This window comes from Lithobates pipiens, unplaced genomic scaffold, assembly GCF_037356315.1.
Source record: "Lithobates pipiens isolate NorthernLeopardFrog02 unplaced genomic scaffold, aLitPip1_a1.2 Scaffold_8, whole genome shotgun sequence".
In the NCBI taxonomy this organism is placed as follows: domain Eukaryota; kingdom Metazoa; phylum Chordata; class Amphibia; order Anura; family Ranidae; genus Lithobates; species Lithobates pipiens.
In genome coordinates, this window is record NW_027507903.1 from 2,377,841 (window position 1) to 2,394,949 (window position 17,109).

The 17,109-nt window shown below is 52.9% G+C and overlaps 1 protein-coding gene across 1 annotated transcript in view; it reads left to right on the forward strand.

Annotated features, from left to right (window-relative positions):
• Positions 1-3,473: 3,473 nt before the first annotated feature.
• The window catches only part of RASGRF1 (Ras protein specific guanine nucleotide releasing factor 1), a 167,675-nt gene continuing 154,039 nt past the window's right edge, over positions 3,474-17,109 (forward strand). Inside the window, 1 exon segment of the mRNA XM_077472711.1 lies at positions 3,474-3,997. Coding sequence (XP_077328837.1) covers positions 3,749-3,997 — 249 coding nt within the window. The 5' untranslated portion in view covers positions 3,474-3,748.

The following is a 17,109-nucleotide window of genomic DNA, read 5'->3' on the forward strand; positions in this document are numbered from 1 at the left end:
TACCAACCATGTGCCTTCTATGTACCAACCATGTACCAACCATGTACCCTCTATGTACCAGCCATGTGCCTTCTATGTACCAACCATGTGCCTTCTATGTACCATCTATGTACCAACCATGTACCCTCTATGTACCATCCATGTACCCTCTATGTACAAACCATGTGCCTTCTATGTACCAACCATGTGCCTTCTATGTACCAACCATGTACCCTCTATGTAGCATTCATGTACCCTCTATACACCATCCATGTACCCTCTATGTACTATCCATGTACCCTCTATGTACCAACCATGTACCCTCTATGTACCAGCCATATAAACTCTATGTACCAGCCATATAAACTCTATGTACCATCCATGTACCCTCTATGTACTAACCATGTACCCTCTACGTATCAACCATGTACCCTCTACGTATCAACCATGTACCCTCTATGTATCAACCATTTACCCTCTATGTGCCATTCATGTACCCTCTATGTACTATCCATGTACCCTCTATGTACTATCCATATACCCTCTGTGTACTATCCATGTACCAACCATGTACCCTCTATGTACTATCTATGTACCCTCTATGTACTATCTATGTACCCTCTATGTACTATCCATGTACCCTCTATGTACTATCCATGTACCAACCATGTACCATCCATGTACCCTCTATGTACCATCCATGTACCCTCTATGTACTATCCATGTACCCTCTATGTACTATCCATGTACCATCCATGTACCCTCTATGTACCATCCATGTACCCTCTATGTACCATCCATGTACCTTCTATGTACCCGCTATGTACTATCCATGTACCCGCTATGTACTATCCATGTACCCGCTATGTACTATCCATGTACCCGCTATGTACTATCCATGTGCCCTCTGTGTACCAACCATGTAAACTCTATGTACCATCCATGTACCCTCTATGTACAAGCCATGTACACTCTATGTACTATCCATGTACCCTCTAGGTTTCAACCATGTAGCATCTATGTACTATCCATGTACCCTCTAGATATCAACTATGTACCAACCATGTACCCTCTATGTACCAACCATGTACCCTCTATGTACCAACCATGTACCCTCTATGTACTATACATGTACCATCTATGCACTATCCATGTACCATCTATGTACCAACCATGTACACTTTATGTACTATACATGTACCATCTATGTACTATCCATGTACCCTCTATGTCCTATCCATATACCCTCTATGTACTATCCATGTACCCTCTATGTCCTATCCATGTACCCTCTATGTCCTATCCATGTACCCTGTATGTACTATCCATGTACCAACCACTAACCATTCATGTACCCTCTATGTACTATCCATGTACCCTCTATGTACTCTCTATGTACCAACGATGTGCCCTCTATGTACCATACATGTACCGTCAATGTACTATCCATGTACCCTCTATGTATTATCCATGTACCATCCATGTACCCTCTATGCATTATCCATGTACCATCCATCTACTATCCATGTACCCTTTATATACCATCTATGTACCAACCATGTACCAACCATGTACCAACCATGTACCCTCTATGTACTAACATGTACCCTCTATGTACTAACATGTACCCTCTATGTACTATCCATGTACCCTCTATGTACTATCCATGTACCCTCTATGTACTATACATGTACAATCTATGTACTATCCATTTACCCTCTATGTACCATCTTTGTACAATTCATGTATTAACTTTGTATCATCTGTGTACCATCCATATGCCCTCTAGGTACCATCTCTGTACCATATTTTCTCCATCTATGTACCCCCTATATGCCTTCTTTGTACCTTCTTAGTTCAACAACTCAATATCAAATTACTTTTTAACCCTGAAGGTTTACTAAAGAATCAATGTATCTGTAATGTATGATGTCGATTGTATTACAGGTGTGATCCATGGAGGAGGAACTGGATGGTGCAAAGTCCTCATTCATCCTTATGTACCCACATACACTTACCGACCACTTCATTAAGTCCACCTTGCTTGCTAGTAGCGGGTTGGACCCTCTTTATTAGGTCCCCCTTGCTAGTAACAGGTTGGACCCCCTTTATTAGGTCCCCCTTGCTGGTAGTGGGTTGGACCCCCTTTATTAGGTCCCCCTTGCTGGTAGTGGGTTGGACCCCCTTTATTAGGTCCCCCTTGCTGGTAGCGGGTTGGACCCCCTTTATTAGGTCCCCCTTGCTGGTAGTGGGTTGGACCCCCTTTATTAGGTCCCCCTTGCTGGTAGTGGGTTGGACCCCCTTTATTAGGTCCCCCTTGCTAGTAGCGGGTTGGACCCCCTTTATTAGGTCCCCCTTGCTGGTAGTGGGTTGGACCCCCTTTATTAGGTCCCCCTTGCTAGTATCGGGTTGGACCCCCTTTGGCCTTCATTCTTGGTGGCATAGATACAACAAGGTGTTGGAGACGTGCCTCTGAGATTTTGCTCCATAGTGACCTGATGACATCACACAGTTGCTGCAGATTTGTCGGCTGCACATCCATGATGCCAATCTCCCATTCCACCACATCCCAAAGGTGATCTATTGGATGAGATGTGGTGAGTGTGGAGGCCATTGGAGGACAGGGACCTCATTAGCAATTTGTGTTACCGGGCAATAGAACAGGTGTACCTAATAAAGTGACCCGGTATATATATATATAATATGTGACTATAGATGTATTATTATGTAACCAATATCTGTATGACTGATCCCCATGTATATAATGTATACAATGTAACCGATATCTGTATGATTGATCCCCATGTATATAATGTATACAATGTAACCGATATCTGTATGATTGATCCCCATGTATATAATGTATACAATGTAATCGATATCTGTATGATTGATCTCCATGTATACAATGTAACCGATATCTGTATGATTGATCCCCATGTATACAATGTAACCAATATCTGTATGATTGATCCCCATGTATTCAATGTAACCAATATCTGTATGATTGATCCCCATGTATACAATGTAACCGATCCATGGACGATGTATAGGGGGTGATGTCACCATACATGTATATGGAAGCCTTCATGTGGGTGTATATATAATGTATACAATGTAACCGATATCTGTATGATTGATCCCCATGTATACAATGTATACAATGTAACCGATATCTGTATGTTTGATCCCCATGTATATAATGTATACAATGTAATCGATATCTGTATGATTGATCTCCATGTATACAATGTAACCAATATCTGTATGATTGATCCCCATGTATACAATGTAACCGATCCATGGACGATGTATAGGGGGTGATGTCACCATACATGTATATGGAAGCCTTCATGTGGGTGACAGCGGGTAACACGTGGTTGTAGGTGAGTCATGACGTCATACTGGGGGGTGACCTCATACATAAGGGGGGGGGGGGTGATGCACCATTTCGGTACCGGGGCCCCTCTGCAGCACTCGGTATCCATAGGCAGAGCTGTCCGGTTGGGGGAGTTTTCCTCGCCGTGTGATTGGAAGATCAGCCCCCAAATCAGATCGGTGGGAGATCAGATCGCCCCCCTCCTCCTCCGCCGTAGGCGGGGCTCTGTCCGCGGTGCTGAATCGGCGGCGTCACGTGACTCGTCGCCAGCTCCGGGGCTCCGATCATCACCGGGGCGGGGAGGGGGGAGGAGTGACCGGTGGTGGGCGGAGGAGCGCCGTTGCTCGGGTGTAGCCGGTTGGGGGGCGGGGGCGGACGGGGCCACACACGATGCAGCGGCTCCGGTTGAACGAAGCTCACGCCGTGTACCTGGGGCAGCTGGCCCGGAAGGACGGGATCCGGCGGGGGGTGCTGAGTAAGCGGAGCTCCGATAACACCCGCTGGCAGAGCCGCAGCTTCTCCCTCCTCCATAACCTTCTATTCTGCTTCGACTCGGACACCGCCGGCCGGCCCTGTGCCCTCTACCTACTGGAGGGATGTACGTGTGAGCGGGGGGCCAAGGGGGGCCCCGACCGACAGGTGAGACTACAGGGGGCCCTATATACAGGGGGGCCCCGACCGACAGGTGAGACTACAGGGGGCCCTATATACAGGGGGGCACCGACCGACAGATGAGACTACAGGGGGGCCCCGACCGACAGGTGAGACTACAGGGGGGCCCCGACCGACAGGTGAGACTACAGGGGGGCCCCGACCGACAGGTGAGACTACAGGGGGCCCTATATACAGGGGGGCCCCGACCGACAGGTGAGACTACAGGGGGCCCTATATACAGGGGGGCCCTGACCGACAGGTGAGACTACAGGGGGGCCCCGACCGACAGGTGAGACTACAGGGGGGCCCCGACCGACAGGTGAGACTACAGGGGGGCCCCGGCCGACAGGTGAGACTACAGGGGGGCCGACAGGTGAGACTACAGGGGGGCCCCGATCGACAGGTTAGACTACAGGGGGGCCCCGACCAACAGGTGAGACTACAGGTGGGCCCTATATCCAGGGGGCCGACCGACAGGTGAGACCCACCAGGGGGGCCCTATATACAGGGGGGCCTGAACAACAGGTGAGACATACTGGGGGGCCCTACATACAGGGGGGCCCCGACCGACAGGTGAGATCCACCGGGGGGCCCTAAATACAGGGGGGCTCAACCGACAGGTGATAGATACAGGGGGGCCCTATACACAGGGGGCCCCCGACCGACAGGTGAGACCCACCGAGGGGCCAAGGGGGGACCTGACCGACAGGTGAGACATACCAGGGGGCTCTATATACAGGGGGGCCCCGACCGACAGGTGAGAGATACAGGGGGGCCCTATATACAAGGGGCCCCAACAAACAGTTGAGGCCCACCGGGGGCCACGACCGACAGGTGAGACTACAGGAGGGCCTGACCGATAGGTGAGACCCATCGGGGGGCCAAGGGGGCCCTGACGGACAGGTGAGACCCACAGGGGGCCCTACGTACAGGGGCCCCTGACCGACAGGTGAGACTACAGGGGGGCCCAACCAACAGGTGAGACTGCAAGGGGGCCCAGACTGACAGGTGAGACCCACAGGGGGGCCCTATGTACAGGGGGGCCTCGACCGACAGGGCAGAGATAGAGGGGGCTCAAGGGGGACTCGGACAGACAGGTGAGATATATAGGGGGGCCTGATTATAGAGGGGGGCCTGGACTGACAGGCCTCAACAGCCAGGTGAGATATACAGGGGATACAAGATGGGAGACAAGGGGAGCCCTGACTGGCAGGTACCTACATGGGGGGGGGGCCTGATAGACTGGTATGTACATGGGAGGGCTCTATATAGATAGGCCCAAGGGGGGCTCCAACAAACAAGAACCCCCCCAGTAGACAGGTGTATGCAGAGGGGGCCCCGACAGATCGGTATGTACACGAGCGGCCCTATACAGTGGGGGCCCTAACAGACAGGCAGGTATATGAGGGATCTCTATATAGATAGGGCCAAGGGTGTCCCTGACTAACAGGTATGTACACAGGGGGTACGCAACAGACAGGTACATAGAGGGGCCTCTATAGAGGGAGAGAGGGGGCCCTGACAGACAGGTACATTGGGAGGCAAAAGGGGCACTTACAGAGAGCAACATAGCAGGGCGGCCCTATAAATATGTGTGTATGGGAAGCACAGCATAGGGATGGACCATACAGGTGTGTAGGGGGGCTGGGCACACACAGCAGGGAGGAGTTATACAGGTGTGTAGGGGGCTGAGCACACACAGCAGGGAGGAGTTATACAGGTGTGTAGGGGGCTGGGCACACACAGCAGGGAGGAGTTGTACAGGTGTGTAGGGGGCTGGGCACACACAGCAGGAGGAGTTATACAGGTGTGTAGGGGGGTGGGCACACACAGCAGGGAGGAGTTATACAGGTGTGTAGGGGGGTGGGCACACACAGCAGGAGGAGTTATACAGGTGTGTAGGGGGTGGGCACACACAGCAGGGAGGAGTTATACAGGTGTGTAGGGGGGCTGAGCACACACAGCAGGGAGGAGTTATACAGGTGTGTAGGGGGACTGGGCACACACAGCAGGAGGAGTTATACAGGTGTGTAGGAGGCTGGGCACACACAGCAGGGAGGAGTTATACAGGTGTGTAGGGGGGCTGGGCACACACAGCAGGAGGAGTTATACAGGTGTGTTGGGGGCTGGGCACACACAGCAGGAGGAGTTATACAGGTGTGTAGGGGGGGTGGGTACACACAGCAGGAGGAGTTATACATGTGTGTAGGGGGCTGGGCACACACAGCAGGGAGGAGTTATACAGGTGTGTAGGGGGGCTGGGCACACACAGCAGGAGGAGTTATACAGGTGTGTAGGGGGCTGGGCACACACAGAAGGGAGGAGTTATACAGGTGTGTAGGGGGCTGGGCACACACAGCAGGAGGAGGTATACAGGTGAGTAGAGGGGGCTGGGCACACACAGCAGGGGGGAGTTATACAGGTGTGTAGGGGGCTGGGCACACACAGTAGGGAGGAGTTATACAGGTGTGTAGGAAGTGGGCACACACAGCAGGGAGGAGTTATACAGGTGTGTAGGGGGTTGGGCACACACAGCAGGGAGGAGTTATGCAGGTGTGTAGGGGGGCTGGGCACACACAGCAGGGAGGAGTTATACAGGTGTGTAGGGGGCTGGACACACACAGCAGGGAGGAGTTATACAGGCGTGTAGGGGGGCTGGGCACACACAGCAGGGAAGAGTTATACAGGCGTATAGGGGGCTGGGCACACACAGCAGGGAGGAGTTATACAGGTGTGTAGGGGGGCTGGGCACACACAGCAGGGAGGAGTTATACAGGTGTGTAGGGGGCTGGGCATACACAGCAGGAGGAGTTATACAGGTGTGTAGGAGGCTGGGCACACACAGCAGGGAGGAGTTATACAGGCGTGTAGGGGGGTGGGCACACACAGCAGGGAGGAGTTATACAGGTGTGTAGGGGGGCTGGGCACACACAGCAGGGAGGAGTTATACAGGTGTGTAGGGGGGCTGGGCACACACAGCAGGGAGGAGTTATACAGGTGAGTAGAGGGGGCTGGGCACACACAGCAGGAGGAGTTATACAGGTGAGTAGAGGGGGCTGGGCACACACAGCAGGGGGAGTTATACAGGTGTGTAGGGGGCTGGGCACACACAGCAGGAGGAGTTATACAGGTGTGTAGGGGGCTGGGCACACACAGCAGGGAGGAGTTATACAGGTGTGTAGGGGGCTTGGCACACACGGCAGGGAGGAGTTATACCGATTTGTAGGGGGGCTGGGCACACACAGCAGGGAGGAGTTATACAGGTGTGTAGGGGGCTGGGCACACACAGCAGGAGGAGTTATACAGGTGTGTAGGGGGATGGGCACACACAGCAGGGAGGAGTTACACAGGTTTGTAGGGGGGCTGGGCACACACAGCAGGGAGGAGTTATACAGGTGTGTAGGGGGGTGGGCACACACAGCAGGGAGGAGTTATACAGGTGTGTAGGGGGGTGGGCACACACAGCAGGGAGGAGTTATACAGGTGTGTAGGGGGGCTGGGCACACACAGCAGAGAAGAGATACAGGTGTGTAGGGGGGCTGGGCACACAGGACAGGAATGGACCAGATTGGTGTGTAGGGAGGTTGGGTACACACAGCAGTGAGGCGTTCTACAGGTGTGTAGGAGAGCTAGGCACACACGGCAGGGAGGAGTTATACAGGTGTGTAGGGGGCTGGGCACACACAGCAGGGAGGCGTTATACAGGCGTGTAGAGGGGCTGGGCACACACAGCAGGGAGGAGTTATACAGGTGTGTAGGGGGCTGGGCACACACAGCAGGGGGGAATTATACAGGTGTGTAGGGGGGCTGGGCACACACAGCAGGAGGAGATATGCAGGTGTGTAGGGGGGCTGGGCACACACAGCAGGGAGGAGTTACACAGGTGTGTAGGGGGGCTGGGCACACACAGCAGGGAGGAGTTACACAGGTGTGTAGGGGGCTGGGCACACACAGCAGGGAGAAGTTACACAGGTGTGTAGGGGGGCTGGGCACACACAGCAGGGAGGAGTTACACAGGTGTGTAGGGGGCTGGGCACACACAGCAGGGAGGAGTTATGCAGGTGTGTAGGGGGCTGGGCACACAAAGCAGGGAGGAGTTATACAGGTGTGTAGGGAGTCTGGGCGCACACACAGCAGGGTGGAGTTATACAGGTGTGTAGGGGGGCTTGGCACACACGGCAGGGAGGAGTTATACAGGTGTGTAGGGTATGCTGGGCACACACAGCAGGGAGGAGTTATACAGGTGTGTAGGGGGCTGGGCACACACAGCAGGGAGCAGTTATACAGGTGTGTAGGGGGCTGGGCACACACAGCAGGGAGGAGTTATACAGGTGTGTAGGGGGGCTGGGCACACACAGCAGGGAGGAGTTATACAGGTGTGTAGGGGGGCTGGGCACACACGGCAGGGAGGAGTTATACAGGTGTGTAGGGGGCTGGGCACACACAGCAGGGAGGCGTTATACAGGCGTGTAGAGGGGCTGGGCACACACAGCAGGGAGGCGTTATACAGGCGTGTAGAGGGGCTGGGCACACACAGCAGGGAGGAGTTATACAGGCGTGTAGGGGGGCTGGGCACACACAGCAGGGAGCAGTTATACAGGTGTGTAGGGGGCTGGGCACACACAGCAGGGAGGAGTTATACAGGTGTGTAGGGGGGCTGGGCACACACAGCAGGGAGGAGTTATACAGGTGTGTAGGGGGCTGGGCACACACAGCAGGGAGGCGTTATACAGGCGTGTAGAGGGGCTGGGCACACACAGCAGGGAGGAGTTATACAGGTGTGTAGGGGGCTGGGCACACACAGCAGGGGGGGATTATACAGGTGTGTAGGGGGCTGGGCACACACAGCAGGAGGAGATATACAGGTGTGTAGGGGGGCTGGGCACACACAGCAGGGAGGAGTTACACAGGTGTGTAGGGGGGCTGGGCACACACAGCAGGGAGGAGTTACACAGGTGTGTAGGGGGCTGGGCACACACAGCAGGGAGGAGTTACACAGGTGTGTAGGGGGGCTGGGCACACACAGCAGGGAGGAGTTACACAGGTGTGTAGGGGGCTGGGCACACACAGCAGGGAGGAGTTATACAGGTGTGTAGGGGGCTGGGCACACAAAGCAGGGAGGAGTTATACAGGTGTGTAGGGAGTCTGGGCGCACACACAGCAGGGAGGAGTTATACAGGTGTGTAGGGGGGCTTGGCACACACGGCAGGGAGGAGTTATACAGGTGTGTAGGGGGCTGGGCACACACAGCAGGGAGGAGTAATACAGGTGAGTAGGGGGCTGGGCACACACAGCAGGGAGGAGTTATACAGGTGTGTAGGGGGCTGGGCACACACAGCAGGGAGGAGTTATACAGGTGTGTAGGGGGCTGGGCACACACAGCAGGGAGGAGTTATACAGGTGTGTAGGGGGGCTGGGCACACACAGCAGGGAGGAGTTATACAGGTGTGTAGGGGGGCTGGGCACACACAGCAGGAGGAGTTATACAGGTGTGTAGGGGGCTGGGCACACACGGCAGGGAGGAGTTATACAGGTGTGTAGGGGGGCTGGGCACACACAGCAGGGAGGAGTTATACAGGTGTGTAGGGGGGCTGGGCACACACAGCAGGAGGAGTTATACAGGTGTGTAGGGGGCTGGGCACACACAGCAGGAGGAGTTATACAGGTGTGTAGGGGGGCTGGGCACACACAGCAGGGAGGAGTTATACAGGTGTGTTGGGGGCTGGGCACACACAGCAGGGAGGAGTAATACAGGTGTGTAGGGGGCTGGGCACACACAGCAGGAGGAGTTATACAGGTGTGTAGGGGGGCTGGGCACACACAGCAGGAGGAGTTATACAGGTGTGTTGGGGGCTGGGCACACACAGCAGGGAGGAGTAATACAGGTGTGTAGGGGGCTGGGCACACACAGCAGGGAGGAGTTATACAGGTGTGTAGGGGGCTGGGCACACACAGCAGGAGGAGTTATACAGGTGTGTAGGGGGCTGGGCACACACGGCAGGGAGGAGTTATACAGGTGTGTAGGGGGCTGGGCACACACAGCAGGAGGAGTTATACAGGTGTGTAGGGGGCTGGGCACACACGGCAGGGAGGAGTTATACAGGTGTGTAGGGGGCTGGGCACACAGCAGAGAAGAGATACAGATGTGTAGGGGGGCTGGGCACACAGGACAGGAATGGACCATATTGGTGTGTGGGGGGCTGGGTACACAGAACAGGGAGGGACCATTGAAGTGTGTAGGGGGGTGGTCACACAGGACAGGGAGGGGTCATACATGTATGTAGGGAATGCACAGCAAAAGAATGGACCATACAGGTGTGTGGGGAAGCTGGGCCCAAGCAGCAGGGTTGGGTTATACAGGTGTGTAGGGGGGCTGGGCACACAGGACAGGGAGGGACCATATCGATATGTAGGGGGGTGATCACACAGGATAGTGAGGGGCCATACATGTATGTAGGGGAAGCACAGCATAGGGATGGACCATACATGTATGTGTGGAAGCTGGGCACACAGAACAGGAATGGACCATTCTGGTGTGTAGGGGGTGGTCACACAGGACAGGAAGGGACCATTCTGGCGTGTAGGGGGTGGTCACACAGGAAGGGACCATTCTGGTGTGTAGGGGGTGGTCACACAGGACAGGAAGGGACCATTCTGGTGTGTAGGGGGTGGTCACACAGGACAGGAAGGGACCATTCTGGTGTGTAGGGGGTGGTCACACAAGACAGGAAGGGACCATTCTGGTGTGTAGGGGGTGGTCACACAGGACAGGAAGGGACCATTCTGGTGTGTAGGGGGTGGTCACACAGGACAGGAAGGGACCATTCTGGTGTGTAGGGGGGTGGTCACACAGAACAGGAAGGGACCATTATGGTGTGTAAGGGGATTGGGCACACAGAGCAGGGGGGGCTTTCTAGGTGTATAGGGACACCATATAGGGGTGTATGGGCACACAGGACAGGGAGGAGTCATGCAAGTGTGTAGGAGGGTTGGGCATATAGAGCAGGGAGGGGCCATATAGGTGTGAAGAGGGGATTGGGCTCACAGAACAGGGAGGGGCCATACAGGTGTGTAGGGGGCGGGGCACAGAGGACAGGAAGGAGGTATACAGGTGTGTGGAGGTTGGCACACAGGACAGGGAGGGTCATACAGGTGTATAGGGGGGGCTGGGTACACAGGGTAGGGAGGGGTCATACAGGTGTGTAGGGAGATGGGTACAGGTATACCTGTCAGGTAGAGGAGTATCCGTGCGGGTGAAGATGGGTGATGCGTGCTCTGTATGTTCACTGTAGGTGGTAGAGATACATACAATGTGAACTTTACTAGACAGGTAAGCTCATTGTAGCTCATGATACAGGTGTGCAGTGCTGCGGGTGTGTAGGGGGTTAGCTATACACCTTTACCTGTCTGGTGGAGGGTTATCATTGTCCATGTGGGGTCAGGTGAAGATGGGTGCTCTGTGTCCTTTAGGTAGGAAAGTCACAGTGTAGGATAGGGCTCCACAGATGATATATTGACAGGGAGGGCCGATACAGGTGTGTAGGGAGGCTGGATACACAGGTACAGTCAGGTCCATAAATATTGGGACATTGACACAATTCTAATCTTTTTGGCTCTATACACCATCACATTTCATGGATTTGAAATGAGACGAACAAGATGTGCTTTAACTGCAAGCTTTCATCTTTAATGTGAGGGTATTTACATCCAAATCAGGTGAACGGTGTTTGTATCTGTGCCTCCCACTTTTTAAGGGACCGAAAGTAATGGGACAATTGGCTGCTCAGCTGTTCCATGGCCAGGTGTGTGTTATTCCCTCATTATCCCATTTACAAGGAGCAGATAAAAGGTCCAGAGTTCATTTCAAGTGTGCTATTTGCATTTGGAATCTGTTGCTGTCAACTCTCAAGATGAGATCCAAAGAGCTGTCACTATCAGTGAAGCAAGCCATCATTAGGCTGAAAAAAATAACCCCCATCGGAGAGATAGCAGAAACATTAGGTGTGGCCAAATTAACTGCGTGGAACATCCTTAAAAAGAAAGAACGCATCGATGATCTCAGCAACACCAAAAGACCCGGAAGACCACAGAAAACAACTTTGGTGGATGACCGAAGAATTCTTTCCCTGGTGAAGAAAACGCCCTTTACAACAGTTGGCCAGATCAAGAACACTCTCCAGGAGGTAGGTGTATGTGTGTCCAATGCCGCGTACACACGATCAAACAAGCGGGTGGAAAAGTCCGGCAAACTCAAGTCCGCCGGACAATCCCCCCGTGTGTAGCCTCCGGCATACTTTTTTGACCCGAAAGTACGGCGGACTTAGAAAGTAGTTTTGCACTCCAATCTTGCCGCCGGACTCGCATTTCGGCGGACAATCCGGCCGTGTGTGTACCAGTCCGCCGTACTTTTGAAATGAACTGACTTTTCCCGCCCGGAGAAAAAAGGAGACTTCGCTGGCCCCGCCACCTGATATGGACTTAAAGGGGAACCCCAACACCCCCCCCCCCCCAGGTCCACATCAGACCCTTGTCCGAGCACGCTACCCGGCCAGCCAGGAAAGGGGGGCGAGCGAGCGCCCCCCCCTCCTGAGCCCCCCCACCCCAAAGCACCTTATCCCCATGTTGATGAGGACAAGGGCCTCTTCCCGACAACCCTGGCCGTTGGTTGTCGGGGTCTACGGGCGAGGGGCTTATCGGAATCCGGGAGCCCCCTTTAATAAGGGGGCCCCGGATAACGACCCCCATCCTATGTGAATGAGTATGGGGTACAATGTACCCCTACCCATTCACCTGTGAAAAAAAGTACAAAAAAAAACACAACACACAAGATAAAATAATTTATTGCACAGCTCCAGGGGTCTTCCGTCTTCGGGGGTCTTCTCGCCGGACTCCTCCGCTATTTTCTTGTAGCTCTTTAGCTAGCCGAGGAGCCCGGCATTCTTCTTCGTCGCCGTGGCCTCTTCTTCCGACTTCGGGGGTCTTGTCCCCCTCTTCGGTTCTTCTGCCGGGCCACCACGCCTTCTTATAGCTCTTTTACAGGCGGTGGCCCGGTCTTCTGTCGCCGCCGCCGCCTTCCGTTCTACTTCTTCTTCTTCTTCTTCTTCTCCTGGAGATGATGGCTCGAAGCTCTCTCCAGCCGCAATGCCAGGGACGTGCTGCGCGGGGACTTATATAGGGACAAGGGGCGGTGTCATCGGTTGATGTCACATGGGTTGATGTCACATGGTGACCCCGCCCCTTACGATGTCATAGTCCCGGAGGATGCTGGGACTGTCGCCATGTGATATCAACCCATGTGACATCAACCGATGACACCACCCCTTGTCCCTATATAAATCCACGCGCAGCACGTCCCTGGCATTGCAGCCGGAGAGAGCTTCGAGTCAACATCTCCAGGAGGAGAAGAAGAACGGAAGGCGGCGGCGGCGACAGAAGACCGGGCCACCGCCTGTAAAAGAAGAGGCCGCGGCGACGAAGAAGAATGCCGGGCTCCTCCGCGAGCAAAAGAGCTACAAGAAGATAGCGGAGGAGTCTGGCGAGAAGACCCCCGAAGACGGAAGACCCCCGGAGCTGTGCAATAAATTATTTTATCTTGTGTGTTGTGTTTTTTTTTTGTACTTTTTTTTCACAGGTAAATGGGTAGGGGTACATTGTACCCCATACTCCTTCACATAGGGTGGGGGGCCGGTATCCGGGGGCCCCCTTATTAAAGGGGGCTCCCGGATTCCGATAAGCCCCTCGCCCGCAGACCCCGACAACCAACGGCCAGGGTTGTCGGGAAGAGGCCCTTGTCCTCATCAACATGGGGACAAGGTGCTTTGGGGTGGGGGGGCCGTGCGGCCCCCCTTCCCCAAGGCACCCCCCATGTTGAGGGCACGCGGCCTGGTATGGCTCAGGAGGGGGGGGGGGCGCTCGCTCGCCCCTCCTTTCCTGGCCGACCGGGTAGGGTGCTCGGACAAGGGTCTGTTGTGGACTTGGGGGGGACCCCCACGCCGTCTCCTTCGCGGGCCACGCCTACCTGGAGACCCGCTCGAAATGAGCGGACTTTCCTCCGCGTGTGTGGGCGAGTCCGTTCATTTCAAAAGTAGGGCGGATAGTACGGCGGACTTAGTACGCCGTATTAGTCCGCTGAAAAAGTGCCGTGTGTGGGCAAGTAGCCCGCTCGGAAAGTCCGACGGACAGTCTGGCGGGAAGTCCGCCAGTCTAAGTCCGTCGGATAGTCGGCTACGTGTGTACGCGGCATTAGTCAACAATCAAGAGAAGACTTCACCAGAGTGAATACAGAGGGTTCACCACAAGATGTAAACCATTGGTGAGCCTCAAAAACAGGAAGGCCAGATTAGAGTTTGCCAAACAACATCTAAAAAAGCCTTCACAGTTCTGGAACAACATCCTATGGACAGAGGAGGAAGAGAAGAGTATGGAGAAGGAAAGGAACTGCTCATGATCCAAAGCATACCATCTCATCAGTAAAGCATGGTGGTGGTAGTGTCATGGCGTGGGCATGTATGGCTGCCAATGGAACTGGTTCTCTTGTATTTATTGATGATGTGACTGCTGACAAAAGCATCGGGATGAATTCTGAAGTGTTTCGGGGAATATTATCTGCTCATATTCAGCAAAATGCTTCAGAACTCATTGGACGGAGCTTCACAGGGCAGATGGACAATGACCCGAAGCATACTACAAAAGCAACCAAAGAGTTTTTTAAGGGAAAGAAGTGGACTGTTATGCAATGGCCAAGTCTATCATCTGACCTGAATCCGATTGAGCCTGCATTTCACTTGCTGAAGACAAAACTGAAGGGAAAATGCCCCAAGAACAAGCAGGATCTGAAGACAGTTGCAGTAGAGGCCTGGCAGAGCATCACCAGGGATGGAACCCAGCGTCTGGTGATGTCTATGCGCTCCAGACTTCAGGCTGTAAGTGACTGCCAAGGATTTGCAAACGAGTATTAAAAAGTAAAAGTTTGTTAATCTGTCCCATTACTTTTGGTCCCTTTAAAAAGTGGGAGGCACATATACAAAATGTTGGAGTTCCTACACCGTTCACCTGATTTGGATGTAAACACCCTCAAATTAAAGCTGAAAGTCTGCAGTTAAAGCACATCTTGTTTGCTTCATTTCAAATCAATGGTGGTGGTGTATAGAGTCAAAAAGATTAGAATTGTGTCGATGTCCCAATATTTATGGACCTGACTGTGTACCTGTCAGGTTGCAGGTTGGGGTTGAGGGATAACAAGGTGGGCCCAGCTGAAGATGGGTGATGCTTCCTCTGTATGTGCACTAGGAGTAGGAGTACTACTAGGGTAGGAGAGGCCCATACAAAGGTGGGCCCTAAGAGGTGCTCAGTGTAGCTGATGATACAGGTGTGCAATGGGAAGGCTGGGGTAATTCTGGGTGTTCTGGGGCTTAGAGAGGGCACAGCATCTGATAGATTGACAAGTGCTATCAGCATGGGGGGGGGGGGGGGTGATACAGGTGTGCAGTGATGTAGGGGCTGGAAACACGGGTATACCTGTCAGGTAGTAGGTTGGAGTTGTTAAAGGACATGAGGATACATACAGGTATTGAGTGCTCTCTATCAGCGCTGTAGGTAGGCGTCGCATACAAAGGTTGACATACTGGGCAGGTAGGTAAGAGAGTCGTATACAAGGGTGGTCCCTATTAGACAGGTGTGCCCAGTATAGCTGATGACACAGGTATACAATGCTGCTGATTGTGGCGGGTCTGGGCACACAGGTACATACAGTGCCTTGCGAAAGTATTCGGCCCCCTTGAACTTTTCAACCTTTTGCCACATTTCAGACTTCAAACATAAAGATATACAATTTTTATTTTTTTGTGAAGAATCACCAACAAGTGGGACACAATTGTGAAGTGGAACGAAATCTATTGGATTTTTGAAACTTTTTTAACTAATAAAAAAATGAAAAGTGGGGCGTGCAAAATGATTCGGCCCCCTTGCGTTAATACTTTGTAGAGCCACCTTTTGCTGCGATTACAGCTGCAAGTCGCTTGGGGTGTCTCTATCAGTTTTGCACATCGAGAGACTGAAATTCTTGCAGATTCTTCCTTGCAAAACAGCTGGAGCTCAGTGAGGTTGGATGGAGAGTGTTTGTGAACAGCAGTTTTCAGCTCTTTCCACAGATTCTCGATTGGATTCAGGTCTGGACTTTGACTTGGCCATTCTAACACCTGGATAGGTTTATTTGTGAACCATTCCTTTGTAGATTTTGCTGTATGTTTGGGATCATTGTCTTGTTGGAAGATAAATCTCCATCCCAGTTTCAGGTCTTTTGCAGACCAACAGGTTTTCATCCAGAATGGTCCTGTATTTGGCTGCATCCATCTTCCCCTCAATTTTAACCATCTTCCCTGTCCCTGCTGAAGAAAAGCAGGCCCAAACCATGATGCTGCCACCACCATGTGTGACAGTGGGGATGGTGTGTTGAGGGTGATGAGCTGTGTTGCTTTTACGCCAAACATATCGTTTTGCATTGTGGGCAAAAAGTTGGATTTTGGTTTCATCTGACCAGAGCACCTTCTTCCACATGTTTGGTGTCTCCCAGGTGGCTTGTGGCAAACTTTAGACGAGACTTTTTATGGATATCTTTGAGAAATGGCTTTCTTCTTGCCACTCTTCCATAAAGGGCAGATTTGTGCAGTGTACGACTGATTGTTGTCCTATGGACAGACTCTCCCACCTCAGCTGTAGTTCTCTGCAGTTCATCCAGAGTGATCATGGGCCTCTTGGCTGCATCTCTGATCAGTCTTCTCCTTGTCTGAGCTGAAAGTTTAGAGGGACGGCCAGGTCTTGGTAGATTTGCAGTGGTCTGATACTCCTTCCATTTCAAAATGATGGCTTGCACAGTGCTCCTTGGGATGTTTAAAGCTTGGGAAATCTTTTTGTATCCAAATCCGGCTTTAAACTTCTCCACAACAGTATTACAGACCTGCCTGGTGTGTTCCTTGGTCTTCATGATGCTCTCTGCGCTTTCAACAGAACCCTGAGACTATCACAGAGCAGGTGCATTTATACAGAGACTTGATTACACACAGGTGGATTCTATTTATCACCATCAGTCATTTAGGACA